This window comes from Piliocolobus tephrosceles, chromosome 13 (assembly GCF_002776525.5).
Source record: "Piliocolobus tephrosceles isolate RC106 chromosome 13, ASM277652v3, whole genome shotgun sequence".
NCBI classification, from domain to species: Eukaryota; Metazoa; Chordata; class Mammalia; order Primates; family Cercopithecidae; genus Piliocolobus; species Piliocolobus tephrosceles.
Window position 1 is genome coordinate 103,591,967 of NC_045446.1, and position 27,547 is coordinate 103,619,513.

The 27,547-nt window shown below is 41.5% G+C and overlaps 1 protein-coding gene across 13 annotated transcripts in view; it reads right to left on the reverse strand.

The window, feature by feature from the left end:
• Nucleotides 1–27,547, reverse strand: part of USP28 (ubiquitin specific peptidase 28) — an 80,365-nt gene that overhangs the window by 22,107 nt on the left and 30,711 nt on the right. For 7 of the 13 annotated variants that reach the window (XM_023208265.2, XM_023208261.2, XM_023208258.2 and 4 more), the window contains 9 exons: nt 24,346–24,451; nt 23,285–23,444; nt 16,974–17,060; nt 15,794–15,931; nt 14,307–14,380; nt 13,245–13,321; nt 11,588–11,736; nt 9,609–9,736; nt 5,884–5,979 (listed from right to left, as the gene is read on the reverse strand). In XM_023208265.2, coding sequence (XP_023064033.1) covers nt 5,884–5,979; nt 9,609–9,736; nt 11,588–11,736; nt 13,245–13,321; nt 14,307–14,380; nt 15,794–15,931; nt 16,974–17,060; nt 23,285–23,443 — 908 coding nt within the window. In that variant the 5' untranslated portion in view covers nt 23,444; nt 24,346–24,451. Of the gene's footprint in view, nt 1–5,883; nt 5,980–9,608; nt 9,737–11,587; nt 11,737–13,244; nt 13,325–14,306; nt 14,381–15,793; nt 15,932–16,973; nt 17,061–23,284; nt 23,445–24,345; nt 24,452–27,547 lie in introns of those variants that run through there. The other 6 variants (XM_023208264.1, XM_023208257.1, XM_023208259.1 and 3 more) reach the window with 2 other exon arrangements.

Consider the following 27,547-nt stretch of genomic DNA (forward strand, 5'->3'; position numbering starts at 1 on the left):
CTGGGCACAGCATCTCATGCCTGTAATCCCAACACGTTCAGAGGCTGAAGCAGGAGGATCACTTGAGGTCAGGAGGCTGGCCTGGGCAACACAGTGAGACCCTGTCTCTGTTTTTTAATTAAAAAAAATAAAAAATAAAAGGATCTCAAATGTATAAAAGTAGAAGAACCTTAAGAACTGTTTTATCCCTTCAGATCTATCTCCTTGCCTTCATTTCTCCCATTATCAGCTTATGTAAACTCTGATCTTTCAAATTTCATGACTTTTTTTTTGAGACAGAGTCCCCTTCTGTCGCTCAGGCTGGAATGCGGTGGTGCTATCTCGGCTCACTGCAAACTCCGTCTCCTGGGTTCATGCCATTCTCCTGCCTCAGCCTCCTGAGGAGCTGGGACTCTCACCACATCTAGCTAATTTTTTTGTATTTTTAGTAGAGATGGGGTTTCACCGTGTGAGCCAGGATAGTCTCGATCTCCTGACCTCATGATCCGCCCGCCTCAGCCTCCCAAAGTGCTGGGATTACAGGCATGAGTCACTGCACCTGGCAACTTTTAAGTCATCATTTTACAACTTTAATTCTTCCCAGGTTTGCTGCATTTTAATAGAATACTTACATTAAATCCCAGGAAAATTTTTTCTTTAAGAAACTTATCTTCAATTTTATGACATCATAATTCTCAGCTGGGCATGGTGACTCATGCCTGTAATCCCAGTACTTGGGGAGGCCAAGGTGGGTGGATGGCTTGAGGCCAAGGAGTTCAAGACCAGCCTGGGCAACATGACAAAACCCTGTCTCCACAAAAAACGAAAAAAATTAGCTAGGCATGATGGCACACTCCTGTAGTCCCAGCTCCTTAGGAGGCTGAGGCAGGAGGATTGCTTGAGCCTGGGAGGTTGAGACTGCAGTGAGCCAAGATCAAGCCACTGTGCTCCATCTACTGAATTCCTTTACACAACTTTCAGGACCAACTACTTCATACTATGTACACCTCTATCAGTTTAGTAGAATCAGAGCAAAGTGGTTTAAAAAAAAAGATGTCTATACTACATACAAGAATTAAATTTTCAAAAATATATCAAGGTTATCTTAAAGAAGAAGAAATAGTGAGCATTTTTATTTTTATTTTTGAAACAGAGTCTCATTTTGCCACCCAGGCTGGAGTGTAATGGCACAATCTCGGCTCACTGCAACCTCTGCCTCCTGGGTTCAAGCGATTGTCCTGCCTCAGCCTCCCAAGTAGCTGGGACTACAGGCATGTGGTGCCATGCCCAGCTAATTTTTATATTTTTAGTAGAGATGGGGTTTTGCTATGTCGGCCAGGCTGGTCTCGAACTCCTGATCGCAAGTGATCGACCCATCCCAGCCTCCCAAAGTGCTGGGATTACAGGCGTGAGCCACTGTGCCCAGCCAACATTTTTATTCTTAAACTGTAAAAGTAATGCATGTACCTGGTATGAAAATTCAAATACAAAAAAGTATAAAACAGACCATAAAAGTCATCTACCTCCATCTCAGTTCTACTACCTGACGGTATCCATTAACAGTTTCTTTTATATTTTCCCAGGACTGTGTCACACATATACAAGCAAATATGTATAACCTTAAAAAAAAAATCTGAAATTTACAATCATTTTATTTTTTCCATTATAAAAATGTATCAAGGGAATAATCAGAGTTTTTAGGGGCTTGGTTTACCAAGATAAAGACTAAAACCTTTTTTTTTTTTTTTGGAGACAGAGTTTCGCTCTTGTTGCCCAGGCTGGGGTGCAATGGCATGATCTCGGCTCACTGCAACCTCCACCTCCCGGGTTCAAGTGATTCTCCTGCCTCCGCCTCCCGAGTAGCTAGGATTACAGGCATGTGCTACCACGCTTGGCTAATTTTGCATTTTTAGTAGAGACGGGGTTTCACCATGTTGGTCAGGCTGGTCTGGAACTCCTGATCTCAAGTGATCCACTGTGCTTGGCCAGACTAAAAACCATTAGCCCATTTATGCCTAGTGTTCCATTACTGGAATGCTAAGCTTGTGGGAGTTATTTATATCCTACTGCTCAAGGTCATCGCCAAGGTCTTATTTTTCACACACAAAAAATTGCAGCCTCCAGCGTAAATGAGTTAGAAACACTTTACAAATTCTATTTTTTTATTTTTCATTTTTGTTTTGAGACAGAGTCTCACTCTGTCGCCCAGGCTGGAGTGCAGTGGCACAATCTCAGCTCACTGCAAGCTCCGCCTCCCGGGTTAACACCATTCTCCTGCCTCAGCCTCCTGTGTAGCTGGGACTACAGGCGCCCACCACCACACCCGGCTAATTTTTTGTATTTTAGTAGAGACGGGGTTTCACCTTGTTAGCCAGGATGGTCTCGATCTCCTGCCCTCATGATCCGCTCACCTCGGCCTACCAAAGTGCTGGGATCACAGGTGTGAGCCACCACACCGGGCCTTACAAATTCCTTTTTAACCTACCAACTGGGACCTACATGAAATAAATCCTCTATTACCTTAGGAAAGAGACTGCTTTCCTAAATCAGAAAAGCTGATTTCCAAGCTACTGTCTTACCTCCACTGCCTTAGAACCCTAAGGAGAACTAAACCTCACCTGCGATGGCACCTCTGGCAGTCAAGTAGGAAGAACGAGCAATGTCCTGAAACAGGCTAGATGCAGACTGTGATCCAAAAGCACAGGCTGTGTTAGGAATGGGACCACATAATTTATTATCAAACAAGGATACTTCTGAGAGTGAAAGAAGGTGCTGTTAATTATTCAAGAAGAAGAAGCACAAAATGAGCCATACAGCCACTCTAGTGATCAGGTACTTTGGGAAACTACATTTCCCAGTATGCCCTGTCCCTTGAAAGTCAAAATGCTTCACTGGCACAGAGCACCCTAGAACCTGGGGATAGCACCATGTAAGAGGTAAAAGATACAGGGCTGGTTCTGACATGGAGGTTTCCTCCTTCCATGGAACACTTAGCCAGACACAGGACACAACACCAGAGATGGAATTTCAATGGATATTAAATCTAAAGTAGAAATTTTCTCTTGCCAACATTTTTAGCTTCCAAAGATGTGGAGCTAGTTGAGATGTCCATTGGTCTACTTCCCTGTTTCTCCTGGTACTGCTTCTGACTCCCCATGTCACCAACATCCCCACTGCCACCAGTCTTTCGGAGAATTCTGGGCAAGTTGTTCTTCCCACTTGAGTTCAACCAATTTGTATAGATCCATGGTGGCCCGGGTGTCTTCCACAGAGGAATGCCTATTTTCCCAACCCAGATGTCCCAATTCAGCAGATTCTTGATGAGACGCTTCAAAGACAGGGTAACGTTCACCGTGCAATCAGCCTTCTAGTTGGGGAGAAGGGGATTAGGGGAATTGTCACTGGTGAGGCACTTCGGATGAAAGTACTGAAGGGCTTTGAAGTCATCATGAATGGCATGTCCACCACCATCTTCCCTGTATCTTCAAGATATGCCACGAGCAATCTTGAAAGAGCATGGCATTCACCATGTGCTGCTTCTGGACACCACTCCACCTGGTCTGGCAGTTCACAGTATGGCCGGGGAGGATGTACTCATCATGAAGCACATCTCCACTGTAGCTGACAGTGCTACATGGAACCAAGAAAGTAACATGCCCCTTGGGTCCTGTGTCCAGTACCTCACAGCCAACTGCCGCTATTCTTCCTTGGCAACTTCTGGGATGCTCCAGAGCATTTATTCTGAGTGAGTGTGGGTAGAGTTCTGTGGGGCGCTGACCTGAGAGGATTTGTTCTGTGGGCCTTTCTTCTGGGAGTGGGTTGGGTGGCTATTAATCTTTAGAAGGGCACCTCCAGCAAATCTACTTAGCTGCAACAGAATCAGCATTCTTTGAAGGGGCAGGGGACAGCCAAGACACTGCAGCTTTCCTGTCCAGGGACTCTTCTGACCCACTGCTGGAAGCAGCTGCCTTCTTTATTGGGAAGGGAGGGTCTTCCAAGTGACATCCACCCTAGGAGTTTCCTCTTTCTTTGGAGGTTCTGAGTGTAACTTGGGTGCCTTGCTAGTGGGCTGGTTCCTTTTATTCAGAAAGCCTCTCTGTTCCAAAAGTTGCCACTTCTTAACAAAATCTGGTGCTTGGCAGTTCCTTCTAATGCCTTTTTGAGAGCAGGTTCCACCAAATCCAGACTGATGAGTCAGGTAGACACGGGGACGGTAGGTGGTGAAGGGTGTGAGGGTGGGGTGGGGGAGTGGGGGAGTATGTTCCCTGGCCCCTCTGGCCTCCTGAAGGTACAACTCGAAGGTCTCATTTTATTTTAAAACAAAAGTATTATCATGCTAAGGAAAAGGCTCCCATACTCTATCTTGAAATCCAGAATACCCTGTTGTCCCCTGGTAAATTGGTACTTTTGAACTATAAAACATTGTTTCTTTTATGTTGTTGTGAAGAGATGGGGTCTCTTATGTTGTTGTGAAGAGATGGGGGCCAGGCGCGGTGGCTCACACCTGTAATCCCAGCACTTTGGGAGGCCGAGGCAGGTGGATCACGAGGTCAGGAGTTCAAGACCAGCCTGGCCAACATGGTGAAACCTTGTCTCTACTAAAAATACAAAATTAGCTAGGTAGGGTGGCACATGCCTATAATCCCAGCTACTCAGGAGGCTGAGGCAGGAGAATCACTTGAACCCAGGAGGCGGAGGCTGCAGTGAGCTGAGATCATGCCACTGCACTCCAACCTTGGAGACAAATCAAGACTCCATCTCAAAAAAAAAAAAAAAGAGAGGGAGAGAGAGAGAGAGAGAGACGGAGTCTCACTAAGTTGCACAGGCTGGTCTCAAACTCCTGAGCACAGGCAATCCTCTTGCCTCAGTCTCCCATATAGCTGGGATTATAGGCACATGATACCACATCCAGTTGATATGGTTGATTCTATAAAAATAATTTAAAATTTCCAGTCTTACAAAGTATCACTAAAACTTAAAGGTTTAGTAAAATACTGCCAGACTTAAGAGTCCTGAAAATCACTTCCAGTACAGTACTCGAGGAATGGGTTTTCAGCTTAAGTCTCTATTAAGACAAATGACTAGTCACAATATATCTTGTATAAGCTCTTCTGGAGTTAAGAGTGGAAGCTGCAGTGGTAGCGGTGGGGGTACAATGCAGGGTCATCTTAGGCCTGGTATGGAAAGTGTTGCCCTTCAGAGAAATTAATGGCCTAATAAGGGAGTAGGTGGAGGTGGGGTGGTCCTAGAAAGAAAACTGTTAAGTGGATAAAGGGAGGAGAAGCTATTGACTGTGTATGTGATCTCTTTCTTAAATGCAAAATCAACGGGATCTATCTAGACTAGAAAGAAATTAAATTGACTCCTAAGGAAATTACAGAAAATCATTCCACAGAAATAGTGTAAAATCAACAATCAAAAAAGTGAAAATTCCTCAGAAAGAGAAAGAACTCTGTATGCATCAGAAATATTAGCCCTTTTAATCAGCACTGCACTAGGTAGAAAAGCACTGTTTTTTATCTTTCTTAGATGCTTCAGAAACTGCTTTTCCAAAAGTGGACGGGACCATTGTGACACTTGCCTCTCTCATGTTTGTGAAGAAGATGGCAAGGGGAGTAGGAAAAAAGGCTATAAAATCAGAACTCAGGTTCTCCTCAGTACACTGCAGTAACTGTGTGGCTCTGGGTCACTTAAGTACTCTGGGACTGCTCTTTACCCCTATGAATAATACTAGCTGATCTTGAAGACTGCTTCACACTTAGACACAAAATTTTCTTAGCTATTTTATAAAATACTCTAGTTAATATTTAAATGTTGAGTTAATTTTTAAAGAACAACAAAGTATCTGTTTTTAATATTCTACTGTCTTTTACATTTCTAAGCATGCAGGTGTCCAAAACTCACCTTTCCAATTTTTGCTGCAGAATTTTTATTTCCTCCTTCAACTTTCGAATACACTCTCTCTTATTTCGAATAAGCTCCTTGCTCCTGTACATGTACCTAAGTAAATAATCCCACAAACACAATTTATATTTTAAAACATTAATGACATAAAGTCTCAATAAACTAAAGATTCAAGAAAACTTCTTCAATCAGATGTAAGGCACCTATGAAAAACATATGGCTGACATTATACCCAAAGGTAAGACTGATACATTCCCCCTAAGATCAGGAACAAGGATACCCACTCTTGCTACTTCTGTTATTCAACTGAAGATATAACCAATGCAATAAAGTAAGAAAAACAAACGAAAGGCATGCAGATAGTAAAGAATGAAGTAAAGCTGCCTTTTAGTTCCACATGATGTAAGTATCTATGCAAAAAATCTTAAGGAACCTAAAAAAATACATCAGAACTAATAAGTGAGGTTAGTAAAGTCAAAGGACACAAAGTCAAAATAAAAAAAAAGAAAAAAAAATCAACTGCTATTCTGTACACTTGTAAAGAACAAATGAAAAATTAAATTAAAAGCAGGAATTAGAGATACATTTAATCAAACATGTGCAAGACCTGTACACTAAAAATTACAAAACATTGTTGAGAGGTATTAATAAGGACTTAAATAAATCTCTATCAATTTATTTAATAAATGGAGCTAAACACTGTTCATGGATTGAAGGACTCAATATTATTTTTATTTTTGAGATGGAGTCTCACTCTTGTCGCCCAGGCTGGAGTGCAATGGCACGATCTTGGCTGACTGTAACCTCCGCCTCCCGGGTTCAAGCAATCCTCCTGCCCCAGCCTCCCAAGTAGCTGGAATTAACAGGTGCCCACCACCACGCCTGGCTAGTTTTTGTATTTTTTTTAGTAGAGATGGGGGTTTCACCATGCTGGTCAGGCTGGTCTCGAACTCCCTACCTCAGGTGATCTACCTGCCTCAGCCTCCCAAAGTGCTGGGATTACAGGCGTGAGCCACCATGTCCGGCTGAAGGACTTGATATTATTATTAAGATGTTGGACCAGGTGCAGTGGCTTACACCTGTAATCCCAGCACTTTGGGAGGCTGAGGCGGGCGGATCACCTGATGTCGGGAGTTCGAGACCAGCCTGACCAATGTGGGAGAAACACCATCCCTACTAAAAATACAAAATTAGCTGGGCGTAGTGGTACCATGCCTGTAATCCCAGCTACTTGGGAGGCTGAGGCAGGAGAATCACTTGAACCCGGGAGGCAGAGGTTGCAGTGAGCCAATATCACACCACTGCACTCCAGCCTGGGCAGCAAGAGCGAAACTGTCTCCAAAAAAAAAAAAGGATGTCAATTCTCCCCAAATTGATCCGTAAGTTCAAAACACCACCAAGCAAAATCCCAATAGCCACTGGGTAGAAAGTGACAAGCTGATAAAAATTTACATAGAAATGCAAAGGACCAGAATACGTAAAACAATTTTGAAAAAGAAGAACAAAGTTGGAGGATTCACACTATCTAATGTCAAGATTTACAATAAAGTCATAGTAATCAAAACAATATGGCACTGGCATTAGACCACTGGCATTAGACAGAACAGACTCCAGATACAGACCCCCACGTATATGTTCAATTAATTTTTGACAAAGTGCCAAGATAATTCGATGGGGGAAAAGGAAATATAAATCAAAGGAAAAATAAGATATTCCTACACACCCACTAGACGGCTAAAATTAGAAACACTTATAATTCCAAGCACTGGCAAGGATGTAGGGCAAATGGAGCCTCACACATTGCTAGAGGAAAACTGTATAGTCACTTTAGAAAATAGTTTGGAAACTTCTTATAATGTTAAATATACACTTTTCATAGAACCAAGCAATCCTACTCGTACATATTTTACCCAAGAGAACTAAAATCTATGCCAAGGATTATACATGGCAGCTTCATTCATAATAGCCTAAAACTCGATACATCACCAAATGGTGAATGAAAAAAAAACAGCATGGCAGTATATATTACAACAGAATAATACTCAGCAATAAAAAGGAGCAAATTACTTATATATAAACAACATGGGTGAATCGCAAAAACATTATCCTAGAGAAAGGACACAACCAGAACAGAGTACCTACTAAATATTAATGTTACTAATGCCACATTCTAGAAATGGTAACATTATAGGGTCCAAAAACATTAAGTGGTTGCCAGGACCTAGGGATGGAGAGAAGGGCATTGATCACAACGGGGCAAGGAAAACCTTTTGGGTGCTAGAAATGTCCTACATATTGACTGTGACGGTGGTTATTTGACTGTATATTTGTTAGAACTCACTGGTTATATGCCTAAAAATAAACCATGGGATAAGAATGACTACATAAAAAATAAGTAAAAGAGGCCAGGTACGGTGGCTCATGCTTATAACCCCAGCACTTTGGGAGGCGGAGGTAGGCAGATCACGAGGTGAGCAGATCCAGACCATCCTGGCCAACATGGTGAAACTCCGTCTCTACTAAAAATACAAAAGTTAGCCAGGTGTGGTGGCGCGTGCCTGTAATCCCAGCTATTCTGGAAGCTGAGGCAGGAGCATCGCTTGAACCCAGGAGGCAGAGGTTGCAGTGAGCCAAGATGTTGCCACTGCACTCCACCCTGGTGACACAGCAAGACTCTGTCTCAAGAAAAGAAAAGAAAAGAAAAGAAAAGAAAAGAAAAGAAAAGAAAAGAAAAGAAAAGAAAAGAAAAGAAAAGAAAAGAAAAACGCAAGCCACCACACCTCTCTTTTTTTTTTTTTTGGAGACAGGGTCTCACTCTGTCACCCAGGCTGGAGTGCAGTGACACAAACACGGCTCACTGCAGCCTCTACTTCCCAGGCTTAGGTTCAAGCAACTCTCCTGCCTTAGTCCCACCAAGGACCTGGGACTACAGGTGCACACCACTATACCCAGTTAATTTTATTTTATTTTTAAGAGACAGGATCTTTGTCATGTTGCCCAGGCTAGTCTTAAAACTCCTGAGCTCAAGTTATCTGCCCACCTTGTCCTCCCAAAGTGCTAGGATTACAGATGTGAGCCACCAAGTGGTCTCAACCAGACTTTTATAAAATTAAAATTCTAGGCTGGGCACGGTGGCTCACACCTGTAATACCAGCACTTTGGGAGGCTGAGGTGGGCAGATCACCTGAGGTCGGGAGTTCACAACCAGCCTGACCAACATGGAGAAACCCTGTCTCTACTAAAAATACAAAATTAGCTGGGCGTGGTGGCACATGCCTGTAATCCCAGCTATTCGGGAGGCTGAGGCAAGAGAATCACTTGAACCCGGGAGGCGGAGGTTATGGTGAGCCAAGATCACACCATTGCACTCCAGGCTGGGCAACAAGAGCAAAACTCTGTCTCAAAAAAAAAAAAAAAAAAATTAACAATCTATAATGTAAGTCTGCTAGGAGCCCCCCAACCCCCGGAATTCAGGTAGTTCCTACCCCCAAAAGAAGGAGGGCTTTCACCTAAAGTCTTGCTACTCAAATCATGGTCTGGAGATCAGAAGCAACAGGAGCACAACCCTGGGAGGTCTTAGAAAAAGGCAAAGACCCTCAACCTAGACTCACAGAATCCAAATTTGCATATTATCGTGACTCCCAGGTGATTCCTATGCATACTAAGTACATGCTCATCTCTACTGCTGCAATACATCAGGAAAAAAAAATTAGCCAAGAACTCACCTGTCCATATAAATAACCTGAGGAAATTCCAGCTTATTGTGAATTTTCTCTGGCTGCCCAAGGGACTGATTAAACTCAAATCTTGAGAGTTCAAAGGTCAACACTGGAGGTAGCTTTGTAAACCAACGCTAGTGTCAAGAGTAGAAATGTGAGAGAAAGAAAAATTAATTTTAGTAAATAACAATAGCCAGATTTAAAATATCCCTCATCAAACTTTCTTCCTTTGGTATAGAACTTATACTCAAGGCAAACTCATACTAGAACTTTTTTTTTATCCCAAACACTAAAGGGAATGAACACTTAGAATCTCATTCTCTTACAGAATATGGCTCAATATTCCTCAAGACTCCAAATTTACTAGCCAGTCAACAGAATTTTACTCAACCATCATCCTCATAATAAACCACCCTTGGATATGTGAACTGCACTAAGCATCCACACAACTCATTCATTACATCATCAGTTTCAAAAGAGATTTAAAAACTTAAGAAAACAGCCTAACTAAAGAATATGAAATTATGATCGAAGCAGCATGTAGCTAAAGAGACAACTCCATGGGCCAGCTAAAAAGACTCATATGTGTACATGTATTACATGCTGTTTTAGTCTGTTAACCATAATTTGAAACTCCTTTATGTGTACAAAGGAAATCTGAAATAGCCTCATGGTTTTACAATTTCTCAATTTCTAAGAAAAATCTCTGAATTTCAAAAATTTACAGAGGTCTCATAAAGAAGCCAGTCAAATCAACCTACGATGTTACTTGAGTTTCAAGGAAGGAAGGCACTGACATAAAAAAGACTTAACAGTCAGGGATTACAGGTGAGAAAAAGCTAAATCAGATTTGGCTTTTCTATTCAATTCACCTGTATGTCTGAGGTTCCTGTCAACAGCTTTAAAATGTTTCCTTTACCACAAGTGCAAGCAGCATTCCCTTCAGAGACCCTGTCAGCATAATGAGGTGAATTCAGACAGCCTGTGAGACCACCTCAGGGTGAACTCTAAATGAGCATGATGATTTTGTTGTTTTTGTTTAATTTTTATAGAATTCCCATCCTGGAATACAGGTCTTCACAGGCCTAAGTATAGCTGGTGAACATTCCCTCTTTTGTAAGAGGATGCACCAGGTTTGCACAGATGGTACAGATGACATAATTCCTCCATTAGGAATCAGTTATTTCCTTGAAAAGCCAGGGAGGCAGTAGCTCTCTGAGTTCCAACACTGCTCTACAGTGAATGTATTTTCATATGGCTCATGTTAGGCTCCCTATTTTAATTCAGGAAAGCTCCACTTTCTCCTATAGTAATTACTGAGTTGGACTCATATATAAGCCACAGTTTTGTCTCAAAACGTATGCTCAATGGAGAACAATCCCAACTGTATAGTGTTAAGAATTATGTTACAAATGCTATTCACTAATTCTTAACCCAACTGGAATACTGAGATGTTAACTACCCATGCTCTCCCTTTAACTTCCCCCCTTTCTTTCCAACCCAGAAAAAAAAAAAAAGATAAATAAATAAACAAATGAAAATTAAATTTTAAAAATGTTAAAAGCAAAGGCAGAATTTACAATTGAGCACAGTAAATACTATAACAGGGAAAATATTCTAAATGGCATACCATAGGAGTTAATCACTGTACTTTTACCCTCCGAAAATATGGAGGCAGTGGGTTCTCCCTACTCAGGTACAGGTAGGCTTCAACAGAAAGAGAGAAACTTGATCATACTTAAAACATCAGAAGCAGCATACAACCTTTACACGAGTAACTCAAATTCATAGTTTTAGTAAAAATTTCATTTATCAAAGTACTGATACTCACTGACTCACATCAACTGATGAGAGACTTATGACAAATTCAAGTTCTGCTAAGTGTAAAGTTACTTAATATGTGATGGGAAACTAGTCTGCCCAAAAGCTCACTCCTACTTAACTGGCTTTGTCACTGGCATAGCAAATAAAGATCTCCAACGTACCTCTTGTCCATACTTCACCGAGTGATCAGAGGGAAGAAGCTCAACATCACCCTCCACCATGGCCCCTTCCAAACACTCGTCTAAGTTGCGATAACCGTTTACCTGAAGAGGATACTGGCCAAAGGTCTCATTGTTACAAAAGGGTTTTCCTAGGCAAAGAGAGAGACTTTTTTAAAAAGACATCATTATGACTATCTAAAGCCTATCTTCTGGCTCCACCGAGACAACATTTTAAATTCAGCAACTTCCTGACAGCTTGTTAGAAATGCACTTAAGCCTTTATAGCAACCTCTAACGAGCCAGTCAATCCAGACACTGAACACTGACAACCAGTAACACTGGAAAAAGGCCATGGGCGTGGTGGCTTATGCCTGTAATCCCATCGCTTTGGGAGGCCAAGGTGGGAGGATCACTTGAGGCCAGGAGTTTAAGACCAGCCTGGAAAACACAGTGACACCCCTGTCTCTACAAAAAATAAAAATTATCCAGGTGCAGTAGCACATGCCTGAAGTCCTGGCTACTCAGGAGGATAAGGTAGGAGGATTTCTTGAGCCCAGAAGTCTAAGGTTACAGTAAGCTATGATGATGCCACTGTGCTACAACCTGGGCAACAGAGCAAGAACTTGTCTTTAAAAAAAAACTGCAAAAAGAAAGACAACCAGACATTATGTGCTTCCTAATCAAGGGTTTTCTCACCACCTGTGAATAGTCTTGCCAAAAAAAGCCTTACCTAACTCTAGTCAAATCTCTAGATCCAACTACCAATTTAGAAGAGGAGGAGTAGAGAGGAACATGGGGATATGTTAAAATAGGTTAAATATGTATCAGAGGACATGCAAACAGCAAAATTTCCGATTGTGGAAATGCTGCAGAACAAACAACCCAGTCTCTCCAAAAAATACATTTCAAGGAAAAAACGATGGAGAGGGTGCCTACAAATATTCAGTCATAAATGAATCACACACTGGGGTCCTGATTAAAACAAACTCTAAAAATAAATTTTTCTATTTTTTAAAAATTATGAAAACAAATTGGAAATCTGAACACTGACTAAATATTTGATAGTTTAAAATGCTATTTTTCAGAGTCATATTGGTACTGGGTTGTTTTAAAAAGAGTATCAGATTGGTAAGAGTGCGGTGGGATGGGGAATGACTGGCTGTGGACTAAGGCTGTATTCACGGAGGTTTTAAAATTACTCTATTTGAACGTATTCTAAATTCTCCATAATTAAAAATAAATTATGTGTCTAGCATGCAGCTTAGATAGATAAGCCTCCAGAGTGAAAAGTCTCTAGTCTAGAAAAACATTTTGGGCAGTCTCACTCAATAAAACCTTTTGAGATTCGGTATTATATTAGAATAAGCAACACAGAGAAAACTAAGTAAAATCACTATCTGACATTCATGTCAGATTTGGGCTGTGCAAGTATTAATATGATAAATCTCAGATAAAAATTGTGCACATTTTACAGATGAAGAGACTGAGGATCCAGAAGCTTCCACAGATTATCCACAGTTAAACAGAGGCAGAAACAATATTCAGACCTGGGTACTGCTGACTCTCAAGCCTTTTCACTGTACTGCCTCCTCAAAGGGACACAGGAATAAAGATATGATCACAGGTCTAGAATTAAAATTCAGAGCAGAGAATTTACCTTCACGAACCCCTTCAGTCAGGAAAGTACCATAGAACAGCTGCACCATTGGATTTTCAGATTTGTTCCTGGGACTGCTGCTTTTAGGAAAAGGAGACAATTCTGGATTGTTTGGATTAAGATATGTGCTACATAAAATCCAAGCATCATTCAAAAGCAAAATTAGTGCATTTTCATCAACCCCAAAGAGGCAGGTATGATCTAAATAAGTAACAATTAGTTCAGTTCAAATACTTCTTGAACACCTTCTTTCGAGCATTGTGCTAAACTCTGAAGACACAAAGACAAGAAGGTCCAATCCCTGGACTTAAGGAGCTTAAAGCCTAATAGCAGAGTCACAAATGCAGACAAATACAGGTATCTGTATGCTTTCAGTATATACATCTATATCCAATGATAGATGTATGCAAGGTATAGAAGTAGTATAAACGGTAAGAATGAACTCTGTTGCACAGATTTACAAATACAAAACATTTTTCTCTCTGATATAATAGAAATAAAAAGTTTCTTCTTACAAGTCCATCTCAAATTGCTAACTATGTTAAGTTGCTGTTTCCAAAACCATTTTATAATTACAATTCTTCTACCTAGAATTGAAACCATTTAAAACACAGATTTCTCAGAGGGATATCTATATCGTGCCCTAAATTTCACTTCTCTGAGTGACTGAAATGACTATAGCCTATACTCTACACATTCTAAGTAGACCTCAAAAGGGATCTTAAATTTAAGTATCCATATTATACCATCATGTTCGCAACAGAGGTTGATTTGACCTTTTTACAAATACATTTTATAGTACATGCTGAGTTTAATAAAGTTAACACTTATAGTCCTTTAGTTAGGGGGGAAAAAAAGCTGCAGGATTAGATGACTGCTACATCCTCAGAGGGGAAAGCTGAAGGTGACAGGGATACACGATGAGGACTACCTCAGTGGTTATCCCAGGAGGTGTGGTTAAAAACCAGCAATTTCTACTTAAGGAGAGTAACTTTCCAGCATATAATTCTCACTGCCCCACTGTGAGTTGGAAGGATGTACAAACAAACCCTCAACACTCACTTAACATTAACAGCTAGCTGGAATGCGTCCTCTAGCCAATCCAGGAGCTTGTGTGTGAATTCACTCACATCTTGCTATAAGAGAGGCACAAATTGCATAAAAGTTAGATGCAATACCAAGAGAAATTAAAATTTATCCGTATCCCACCAATGAATTAAGATTATACTACTATGAAAGCATTTCTTTTTTTCTTTTTGTTTTTTGTTTTGAGACAGGGTCCCTCTCTGTCACCCACACTGGAGTGCAGTGGCGCAATCTCAGCTCACTGCAGCCTCTTCCTCCCAGGTTCAAGCAATTCTCCTGCTTCAGCCTCCCAAGGAGCTGGGATTACAGGCACACACCACCACGCCCGGCTAATTTTTGTATTTTTAGTAGAGATAGGGTTTCACCATGTTGGCCAAGTTGGTCTTGAACTCCTGACCTCAAATGATCCACCTGCCTCGGCGTCACAAGTGCTGGGATTACAGGCATCAGCTATTGCACCCAGCCTGAAAGCATTTCTTTTTGGGGGCTGAATATCATGAAAACATAGGAACACTGAAACCCAGCTACTATACATAAAAAAGAAGGTACATTAAGCAACCTGTAAGTTGTAGCTAGAAGGAAGCTGGAACTCTACTACTTCCAGCCACATCTATTTATGACAAAGAAAGAAAAATAAACAAAATCTTCCAAGTAGGACTTTTTAAGAAAAAGGCCCAAGGAACTCCAGAACAATACAGAGATCTGAATAAAGAAAGAAAACTTTAACGTTTTGAGAATTTTGTAGAACTGTAGGACCTTCAAATAGAGAATGAAAACAAAATCGTATGAGGAAGAAGCTGATCTAATTAGTGACAGCTTTGTTTTCGTTTTTTAATTATTTTTTCAGAGACGGGGTCTCACTCTGTCACCCAGGCTGGAGTACAGTAGCACAATCACAGCTTATTGCAGCCTCAAACTCCTGGGTTTCAGGGATCTTCCTGACTCAGCCTCCCGAGTAGCTGGGACTACAGGCGCGTACCACCATGCCCGGCTATTTTTTAATAGGAGGTAGGGAAAGGAAAGTCTAGAAGAGAGAAGTTGCTGAGAAAAGCTCCTTCCTGAACTCAGATTTAGATAGTTTTAAAGCTACAATTTCCATCTGGACCATTCCAAGACAAAGGTGCAGACAAAGGACTACTTTTCTTGGTATCCCTTTTGTTACAGTTCATTGAGGTATTTTCCAATCTCCTCCTTTGCACGTCAATAGCCCCTGTATAATTCTACATTCTTTCTAATACTATTTCTTCTTCTCTTTAGAACTGCCAGACCCCGTGCAACACACGCACACTCTCACATGCTTTTTCTCTCACCACCTGTTCTGTAGGCAAAATAAAAGTCAGAAACGAGTGCCCACAGTCCTGCTTAGTCATGTTCACAGCTTGTTACGCAGCTGAAATAAAGCAGTACCACATTAATATTGACAAGGTGTGACTTCAAACTCAAGAATAAGGCTTCTTTTGTACCTGCTGTTCCTCAGATGATCGGAATGCTCCTTTTAATAGATCCAGGGCTGCAGATGGGTCTACAAATTTTCTATTTGATCCCATCATTAGAGCAAACAAATACTGAAGCTCTTGCATAAACATGATATTTCTCTTTTCCTGTAGAAAACAAAGCACATGTACTCTTACAACATCTCATTTAGAAAATCAGAATGTATAAAGAAAAAAAACATTTTCGTGAGCCGGGCACAGTGGCTCACACCTGTAATCCCAGCACTTTGGGAGGCCGAGGCAGGTGGATCATGAGGTCAGGAGATCGAGACCATCCTGGCTAACACAGTGAAACCCCGTCTCTACTAAAAATACAAAAAAAAAAAATTAGCCGAGCATGGTGGCAGACGCCTGTAGTCCCAGCTACTCGGGAGGCTGAGGCAGGAGAACTGCGTGAACCCAGGAGGCGGAGCTTGCAGTGAACCGGATTGGGCCACGGTACTCCAGCCTGGGCAACAAAGTGAGACTCCATTTCAAAAAGAAAAAAAGAAAAAAAAGAAAGGGGAAAAGTGGTCATTTAAGAAAAAAAAGTTTTCAATAATCATGCCCTCATTTACATTTACCTAGATCTAGGTCAAAGTCACAGGGCTATATATGTTACAGGGACTCTGGTAAGGACTGTACTCTAAACTGAAGAGTAACTATGTAGAAGCCAGAGAGACAGCACTGTTGGAAAAACAGAAATGTCCACTTTCTGAAGCTGCTGCCCTCCCTCTCATGGAGAAAACGCATTACGCTAAGGTGAAATCCTGGGAAGGGTTAAAATGCCGGGAGGAGGCTACAACCTTTGGCAAAAACAGAATAAAACAGACAAAGAAGGCTCAGGTCTCCTGCATCAGGGCATCTTTCCAGCATTACATCACCTGAGCAGCTCAGGAAGAGAAAGGATACAACAAGCACAACAGTATTTGGGGTCTCCCCACCCACATATTCTTGGAGCTGTTTTTCTCATTTTATTCCTACTTAATTTTACATTTTTGCATACCCTTATATGTTATCCCAAAAAAGGAAAACGAGCCATTTAGAAATGAAAACAAATATTAGCACAGGGCAAAGAATATGACGGGTATCAGCTTTAGGCAAAACTCTGGAAGCCTTAGGGATGAAAAGGACTAAATAACAGTGAAGAAATTCGTTGACACCAACTTACTGTGTGACTTCGACAATTTTCAAGTACATTTTGTGGCAGACTATAACTGAGAACAAGTCTTCGAAATTCAGGCAATTGAAAGAGAGACTGAAATAAAGAAAGAAAGGGATTCACAGCCTTTCCTGAAAATAACTGCAGCAACATATGTATTTTTCACTTTAAATATTTTATTTCATATTTAAAAGTATGTAAAACTATCAACCTGGTAATTCGACTTATGTTATTTCTAAAGAAATAATGGTTGTGCACAAAAAATTAGCTCAAAGAATATTAATACTTTAGGAAAAAATTGAAACAACCTAATGTCTAACAAAAGGAGCAGTTTTTGTTTTTTGTTTTGTTTTTGTAGAGACCAGGTCTCCCTATATTGCCCAGGCTGGTCTCAACCTCCTGAGCTCAAGCGATCTGCTGCTTTGGCCTCCCAAAGTGTTGGGATTACAGGCACAAGCCACCAAGCCCAGCCAAAAGCAGCAGTTTAAATACACTATACTGTGTTTACACAATAGACTATTAAGCAGTCACTGAAATAATACTGTAAAAAGTGTTTATAAAATGACCTACTATATAAAGTGAAAATGAAAAAAACAAGAGCTATGTGTATCAACATGGGTAAACCTCAAAACTACATTTTGAGTGATAAAAACTTACAGAAAAACAGTATTATACTGCTTATATTAAGTTTAACAACATGTAAAACAATATTACATATTGTTCAGGGATACATCCAAGTGTGGTTATGTCTGTGGGAAAGGGAAGATGTCACAACAGGAACTCAATAGAACAGAAATTTGTAACATTAACTTTTTAAGCCAGGTGGTTAGTATAGCAGTGTTTACTATTATCCACTCCTTGTCATAATATTGCATTTTTTAAAAGTTTAACAGCAGATGGTAGAACTGGAGAGAGGGATTCTTTTTATTATTTGCAAACCACATTTTTCTACTATGAATATCTTTCATAAGTTAATTTTCTTTAAAAATATCTCCTGTATGAATATATAACTCCTCATCCCAACACGCTCCTCAAATGAAAACCCTCTCAGGCCTGCACGGTGGAACTCTTGAAGAAGCATCCTAGGTAAATAATAGGCAAAACTTTGGAATTAGAACTAAATAAAACATCTTCTTGGTATTCCAAAAGCCCCAGGTATATTTCCTAATGTCATCCAAAGAATCCAAGTGTCGGTACCTGACTAGAGCCCATGTGCACCTCTCTGGCTTCCCTCACTCTAACACAAGCTGCGGTGGGATTCAGCCAACAGGGTGAGTGTTCACCTGGACTGGAGTGTAAACCCGGGTCATGTTGCACCCAAAGTTCTCTCCGGAACCAGGACTTGGCTGGTGAGCTCTATCCTCAGTCACTCTCTTCTCTTCCACCTCACCTGTCTACCTAACACACTTGCATTCCTACTCTGCTGGCTACCCTGTGACATTCTTGAGTTTCTATTCTGCTGTGAGAAAAATGGCTTTACATTCTCAGCCACTTAACTCCACCTCTTCACCATCACGAAAATCAGGCTTTGTCATTATTCTTAAAAACCACATTAGGCTGGAAGTGGTGGCTTATGCCTGTAATTCCAACACTTTGGAAGGCTGAGGCTGGCGGATCACCTGAGGTCAGGTTCGAGACCATCCTGACCAACATGGAGAAACCCCATCTCTACTAAAAATACAAAATTAGCCGGGCGTGGTGGCGTGCCTGTAGTCCCAGCTACTCGGGAGGCTGAGGCAGGAGAATCGTTTGAACCCGGGAGGCAGAGGTTGCGGTGAGCTGAGATTGTGCCATGGCACTCCAGCCTGGGCAACAGGAGTGAAACTCTATCTCAAAAAAAAAAAAAACACACACACACACCAAAAAACAAAAAAGATCAAAAAAAAAAATCACATTAAGTGTGCGCTAATACTATGCACATCTCCCAATTTATTCCCTATCCAACCGCTGCTGCTTCTGTGTTTTCTGCATCACTTCATTACATCCTCCTCCCCCAGTCACCAAAGTTTAGAACTGTAGAAAAATCCTTGAATCTTTCTCCTAGCCATTCACATCTAATAAATAACAACTCCTTTGGCTTCTGCTTCTAGGTGCTCTTTATAACCTAACTGCTTTCTCCCTATCGGCGCCCCATCAACTGCTCTAATCCAACTCCCATTGCTGCTCACTTGCACCACGGCACATGGTCTCTCTGCTTCCAGAACTTCCCTTCACCAACTCACACTTGCTCACAACTGCCACGCAGCTCCTTGTAACTACTTCGCTAATATGGCAAAAATAAAGCTCCCGATTCACTCAATACTGTCATCTTGGAACAGCTTTCCTCACTCTCCCAAGTCCTGACATCCTCCTAGGTGACTTCAGTCAATCTCTGAGGACATCCTATCAGTGCTGCCTTGAAAATATATCAAGAACCCCAACTCTTTTCTATTTCCAGGACTACCAGTCCAGTCCAAGTCACCATCACTCCCCATGGATGACAGCCATGGGTCTCTCCCCGTGCATCCTTGCCCCTCCATCCTTATCTCATCACAGGAGCCAGAGGGAGCCTCTTAGTATTTGAGCCAGAGTTGATCAGTCTGCCACTGGGGACCTTCAGTGACTCCCTGTCCACTCAGAACCTCCTCTCCAGTGACCCTCCCTTTACTCTTAGCATCCAGCCACTTGGACTCCAGCATGTTCCCTGAACACATCAAGCCCATTCCCACCATGAAGCCATTGGTCTATGTGTTCCTCTACCTGGAATGTTTTTTTATCCCAATAGATGCCTGGTTCACTCCCTTGCTAGTCTCACCCCCTTCCCCACCTCAGTGAGGCTCATCCAACACCACAGTCAATACTGCAACTTGTTCCCACCTCTCCTGCAGTTCTAATCTCTGTAACCTTGCTCTTTTTTCCACTGGACCAATCACAGTCTAATGTATTATTATACACATTTTATTTAGCTAGTTCATCATTCTGTTAGTTTTTAGTTTACTGTTCATTTTCTATCTCACCTCATGAGAATTTACATTCCATGTGGGCACAGCTGTCTTTGTTTTGTTCACTCCTATATCAAGGGCCTAGAACACTGCTAGACGTAGAACAGGTGTTCAATCGTTTGCTGAGGGAGCTCGCATGCATCCAGCCTGGAGATCTCTCGGCTTCTTGGGCATCCCATCTCTAGTGACACATTCCTCCACTCCATCTCTATCTACACCCACATCCCAGTCTGCACCCAAAATACGCCAAACACATGAAAGGTGTCAGTTCACAGATTACACGTTCAGAAAAGCTCACTCTGCAACCATTACACGTCTTCTTTGTGTCCGATTACCTGCAGGATAGATACCTGTTCTTTGACTTCAGCAGGGGCCCAAGCAAATTGATCTCTTTCCTGGCTCCCTAACAATCAGTTCCTTCCTATCGTCATTTCTTTCTCCATCTAGCATTGATGCTATGGTCTTAACTACCCTTCATTAAATTCACAGAGTGTCCTTTTGTCCTTTGATCACATATCCAGCAAATGCTCCAACTTAAATGAGTTGATTTTTCCATGTAAGAGGTTCAGAGTGCTGTCAAGAGAAGTCCAGATAGATACTGAGCATTCTGGTATCACAATACATTTAAAGTCAACAATTTCAAGCAGATCTTCAAATTTTTGGAAATCCTACTACAGTACTCTGGTGCCAATCGGTTCTCCCACCATCTCCAACAACTATTTCAAACTTTTACTCCCTTTAAAATCTGACTCTGTCACTTCTCCACTGTCTCAAAAAACAGCTGCTTATTTCACACAGGAAAAAAAAAAGACTAGACACTACTTCAACTCTAATTTGCAGTTATCATTTCTTCCTCCTCCCTTCCCATTACTCTCCTGCTCTTTTCCTTGTTAAGGCAAACCCCTCAGATATACTTTCTACGCTGTCTGCTCATGCTGTCCCAGAAGCCTTACTCAGGTATCCTCTGCATCTGCTGGCTCTTGTCCACCCTCCACAGGAGTGAAGGCTGAGGAAGGGGGTGAATCCAGGGAGTGTTCTCTTTCTCTCTCTCTCTTTTCAGACAGGAAAGAACTGACATGTTCCACATTATCTTCCTACATTCTATTCTCAACACAGATGCCAGTGATCCTTTTAAACTGGAAGTATGATCATATCACTTCTCTGCTCCAAACCTTCCAGTATATTCCTATTTCATCTGGAATTCCCAAATCCTCATCGTGACCACAAGCTGTCCCACTCCACCTCCACCACCTTTCCTATCCCACTGCTATCAGTTCTGGATCACTTCATCTTGGCTATTTGTTATTTCTCAGACACATTAAGCAAGCTCCTGAACCTCCGTCTGCTTATTTGCTGTTCATCGTCTCAAATGTTCCCTATGTAATTATATAGCTCATTCCCTGGCCACCTTCAGACCTCAGCTCAAATGCCTACCTCATCAGAAAAGCCATCCCTGACCCTCTGCCCTCTCCAGCTGAACCCTGTCCAGTCCCCCAGACTCACTCATTCATCTTTACACTTGTCACCTCCTGATGTTTTGTTTACTGTCTGTGCCACTCTTTCCAAAGTAAACCATGAGAGTATGAGCTTTGTTTTAGTCCCTGCTGTTTCCCCAGAGCCTGGATGCAGTGGATGTGTAGGAAGGGAGAATTCCATTTTTTAGCTTTAGTACCATGATGGAGAAGACTGTGGGGATGAGCGCCAAGGGTTGCCTTGGGGTTATGTAAGTTTAAGATGCCTGATCGATACTTCTAAAGAGCCACTACCCTTTAGTGAATTCACTCACTCCCTTGGTTTTATTGCTATCTATATGGTGCTGATTTCCAAAACTGTATCTGGAGCCCACTACTTTTTCTGAAGTACAAATTCATATAATTGTATGCCTACATGGTATCTCCTTAAACTCAACTCATTTAAGTTGGAGGATTTGCTGGGTATGTGATCAAAGGACAAAAGGGCACTCTGTGAATTTAATGAAGGGTAGTTAAGACCACAGCATACACAGGCACAGGCACCTCAGACTCGGCATATCTAAAACTGAGCTGATCGCAGGGCACAGTGACTCACGCCTCTAATCCCAGCATTTTGGGAGGCCAAGGCAGGCAGATCACAGGGTCAGGAGTTGGAAATCAGCCTGACCAACATGGTGAAACCCCGTCTCTACTAAAAATGCAAAAATTAGCCAGGCCTGGTGGTGCGTGCCTGTAGTCCCAGCTACTCGGAAGGTTGAGGCAAGAGGATCCCTTGAACCTGGGAGACAGAAATTGCAGTGAACTGAGATTGTGCCGTCTTGTCTCAGAAGAATAACTAATAAATATTTAAAATAAATTTAAAAAATGAAGACATTGGGCCAGGCGCGGTGGCTCATGCCTGAAATCCCAGCACTTTGGGAGGCTGAGAGGCAGGCGGATCACCTGAGGTCAGGAGTTCGAGACCAACCTGGCCAACATGGTGAAACCCTGTCTCTACTAAAAAATCAACCAAGTGGCTAGGCACAGTGGCTCACGCCTCTAATCCCAGCACTTTGGGAGGCCGAGGCAGGCAGATCATGGGGTCAGGAGTTGGAGACCAGCCTGACCACCATGGTGAAACCCTGTCTCTACTAAAAATAGAAAAATTAGCCAGGCCTGGTGGTGCATTCCAGCTACTCGGGAGGCTGAGGCAGGAGAATTGCTTAAACCTGGGAGGCAGAGGTTGCAGTGAGCTGAAATCACACCACTGCACTCTAGCCTGGGCAACAGAACAAGACGCTGTGTCAGAGAAAAACAAAACAAACAAACAAAAAAACCTGAACTGAAATCCACTTTTAACACACACCCAAATTATTCCTCTTCCAGGGTCAAATGGTACTATAATCCACCTGGCTACTGGAACTAGAAACCTCATAGTCTTACTCAACTACTGCAGGCATATCCTGTATCCAACTGCCCACCAATCCTGTAGATTTGATCTCCTCGGCGCCTCAAGAATGCATTCACTTCTCTCCTTCCATGATTTCTGCCACTTCTCTACTCCAGGTCACCACTGTGGCCTACCTGGATAGCTATGATAGCCTTCAACAACTGATTCCTTCTTACTCACTCTCACTGCTATAATATAGTATTCACTAAATGCTTATCCAAAACACCTATTCAATATATTTACAACCACAGCAGATTTCTTTTTAGTATTGCTCAACTTAGACATCAAAGCATCTAAATCCAAACACAATAATGCCAGAAAAACTCCCCAGTTTTAAATATCTGTTTTAATTTTTTGAAAGCTATGTTTCCACATTTCAGTTTAATAAATTACAAAGTTATTTCCAAAAGACACTGTTATCTCTTAAAAATATCATACCTGAATAACAGCACTAAACCAACATGTATTGCCAACATTTTTCAGCCCAACTGGCCAACCATCAACTCTCCTCCAGTCATTGGGATTGGGGTTTTCTCCCCAGACTTCACAGCGCTTTCTCTTTGAGCGTTTAGTTTCTGCAGAGGTTGCTTCATGCATCCTATATTGTGCAGCATGCCACACATCAAAAAAGAAAATAGTTAAAGAATAATACAGCATATGCAGGATGCTGTAACCTTTTGTGGATAATTCAAAATGCCAGAAAAAGTATTTACTGGATAATCCCTAGCTATATAAGGAACTGTGAGATTGTAACGCAACTGAAAAGCAAGATTTAAACATAGAAATGTTAATCCTTCCATAACAGACATTATTACTAATAAGGTCCATGATAGAACCGAGTTGAAATTCAAGACTATTTAAGGCTACCATATTAGAAATTTTAGATTTCAACACAGTGTACTATCTAAGACCTCACCATTGAAAAGGGCAGGAGAGACACTGCGCTAAAGATAAGAGCCTCCAAATTGCCCAGGACACAAAACACAGCGCTATGTTCCCTGAAATAAACATCTCAGCAGTGTGTGGGAATAAACATGTCCAGAAACGGAGAGGCCACCACTGGAACTGGATGTTGGTGAACAGTACCAAACAATCATCCAATTAGTACCAGTTCAAAAAAATAGATTCCTTGATCACTTATGAGACAGGGTAGCTGAATAACGCATTTAAAAATGTGCAACAGCATAACCCTCAAAGTTTTAAAAGAGAATATATATTTATCAGATACCTGGACTAGGTTGTTTTTAATTCACCCTAGCAACTGTGAACTGAAATACCTTGCACGCTTCTACTCAAAGACACAGGTTGCAATAAGACCCCTTTCAGTTTGGCTTTTTCAAAAGTGAACCAAAGAGTAAGCTAATGCGAATTCAAAATTTCTCCTAAAAGAAATTTCATTCAGGCGCTTAGCAGAACTATTCCTGAGTGGCATTCACAGAGCTATTGCCTTTGACATACACACAAATGTGGGGGCAAGGATTATAAGTTAAATCAATAACCTGTTAAGATCTCTTCCATCAGCTTGAATTTTGGGAGACTCCAATAGACTCAAAGCAATGGCAGCCTGAAGATCATCTTTGTTATCGTGAGTAAGGTCTATCACTTCTGTAAGATAAACAGAAATTTAATTAGTCTATATATAGGAAACATTGCCCTTCTGTGATACAAGAAAAAGCTAAAGACATACTCTCTAGCTTTCATTACAACAATTGCTCAACGTGTAACAATTTTATTACCCTACTGCATAGTCAAATGAGTAACTTCAGCTGCACTGTAACCTTAGACTAGCCCACAGTACAGAAATAACAAGCTGCAATAATCAAATGAATCAAATACCCTCTTCTGTATTCTCACTCCACAAAGTCAAAAGTAGATCCCATACATGTGGGTTAAATAGTCTCTATTATCACAAAACATCAGTCAAATATCAAACATCCAGGGAACAGATATTTTCAATTTCATACAAAATATTTCACAAACAAGGGACATACTCAACTAGTTAAGAAGAGTAAGAGAAAGAAAAAGTGAAACTCACACATGATACAAAATACTCACAGATACAAAATACCTAAACAAAATATTAGCAAATAGAACCCAATAATATACCAAAAAAGTTACACATTAAGATCAAGTTGAGTTTACTGCAGGAAAAAAAACTGAGCTAATACGAGATGGAGCAGTAAAATTCACTATCTTAACAATTAAAAGAAAAAAAGGTCATCTTAATAGATACAGAAAATGTATTTGATAACATTCAACTTTCTTTCAGGATAAAAACTGAAAGCCAACTAGGAAGAGAAAAAAATATCCTTAGGCTGAGAAAAAGTATCCCTGAGAAGCCCACAGAAAACTGTTATACTTAATGGAAAAACGTTAAGTACATTTGCTTTAAAATCAAGACTAAGACAAACACATCTGCTTTTATTCACCATGGTTCTGGAAGTTCTAGGCAGGCAGTAAGAAATTTTGGGCATGGTGGCTCACGCTTGTAATCCCAGCACTTTGGGAGGCCAAGATGGGAGGATCAGCTGAGGTCAGGAGTTTGAGACCAACCTGGCCAACATGGTGGCACCTCATCTCTACTAAAAATACAAAAAATTAGCTGGGTGTAGTTGCACGTGCCTCTAATTCCAGCCACTTGGGAGGCTGAGGCAGGAGAATTGCTTGAAACCAGGAGGCGGAGGTTGCAGTGAGTTGAGATTGTGTCACTGCACTCTAGCCTGGACAACAGAGTGAGACTCCATCTCTAAGAATACAAAGGTTGGAAAATAAGAAGCAAAACTGTCATAATTCACGGATAATAATCACCTACAAGGGAAACCCAAAATAATCCACAGCTACTCTGGGCACACTGCCTATGTGGTAGCCCTGTTTCACAGGAGCAGTTTAAAAAAACAAAAGTGGCTGGAAGCGGTGGCTCACGCCTATAATCCCAGCACTTTGGGAGGCCAAGGTGGGTGGATCACCTGAGGTCAGGAGTTCAAGACCAGCCTGACCAACAAAGAGAGACTCCCTCTCTACTTAAAATACAAAATTAGCCAGGCGCGGTGGTGCATGCCTGTAATCCCAGCTACTTGGGAGGCTGAGGAAGGAGGACCGCTTGAACCTGGGAGGCGGAGGCCACAGTGACCCAAGGTCATGCCATTGCACTCTCCCCTGGGCAACAAGAGCAAAACCTCCATCTCAAAACAAAAATTTTTTAAATTAAAAAGCACACACAAATATTACAAAACTGCAGTAATCAAGACTGCGTGCTGCTGGCCTAAGGAGACATATACATCAATGGAACAGAATTTATAGTCCAGAAATAAACTCTTAACATTCCTGGTCAATTGATTTTCGACCTAAGTACCAAGACAACTCAAGAGGGAAAGAATATCTTTTCAACAAATGGTGCTGTGACAACTGAACACCACATGCAAACGAATAAAGCTGAACTCCTACCTAGCCCCACATATAAAAATTAAGTCAAAATGGATCAAGTCCTCAAAATGAGAGCTAAAATATAAAACTCCTAGAGGACGACACAGGTGTAAATCTTCATGACCTTAGATTAGGCAACAAAATCTGAGATGACACCCAGAGCATAAGAAACCAAAGAAAAAATAGAATAAAAAATCTTTTGGGCTTCAAAAGACACCATCAAGAAGTAAAGAGACTGCTGGGCACAGTGGCTCACATCTGTAATCCCAGGACTTTGGGAGGCCTGGGCGGGTGGATCACTAGGTCAGGAGTTCGAGATCAGCCTGACAAAAACAGTGAAACCCCATCTCTACTAAAAATACAAAAAAATTAGCTAGGCATGGTGGCAGGTGCCTGTAATCTCAGTTACTCTGGAGGTTGAGGCAGGAGAATTGCTTGAACATGGGAGCCAGGAGGCAGAGGTTGCAGTGAGCTGAGATCGCACCACTGCACTCCAGCCTGGGCGACAGTGCGAGACTCGGTCTCAAAAAAAAGAAGTAAAGAGACAATTCACAGAAAGGGAGAAAATATTTGCAAAACATGCATCTGGTAAGAGATCTATACACAGAACATACAAAAAGAACTTCTGTAACCAAATGAGACACACAAAGAATGATTTCAAAAATGGGCAGAAAATATGAATTGACATTTCTCCAAAGAATGTACTAGATGACCAATAAGCATAAGATGCTCAACATCACTAATCATCGGAAAAATGCAAATCAAAACTACAATGAGATATCCTTTCACACCCATAGCGACAGCCATCAAAAAATAATATTAAGAAAATTGGCAAGGATATGGAGAAACTGGAACCTTTGTGCAGTGTTGGTGGGATTTCAAAATGGTGCAACTGGCCAGGGCGGTGGCTCACGCCTGTAATCCCAGCACTTTGAGAGGCCAAGGTGGGCAGATGGCTTGCGCTAAGGAGTTCAAGACCAGCCTGGGCAACGTGGCGAAATCTTGTCTCTAAAAAATTCAAAACACAAATAAAAAATAAAAAATAGCTGGGCATGGCGGTATGTGCCCATAGTCCCGGTTGCTTGGGAGGCTGGGGCGGGAGGATCACTTGAGCCTGGGATGTCTAGGCTGTAGTGAGCCCTGTTTGCACAACTGCACTCCAGCCTGGGTAACAGTGAGACTCTGTCTCAAAAAAAAAAAATAACAAACAAAACAAATAAATAAAATACGGCCAGGCATGGTGGCTCATGCCAGTAATTCTACACTCAGGGAGGCCGA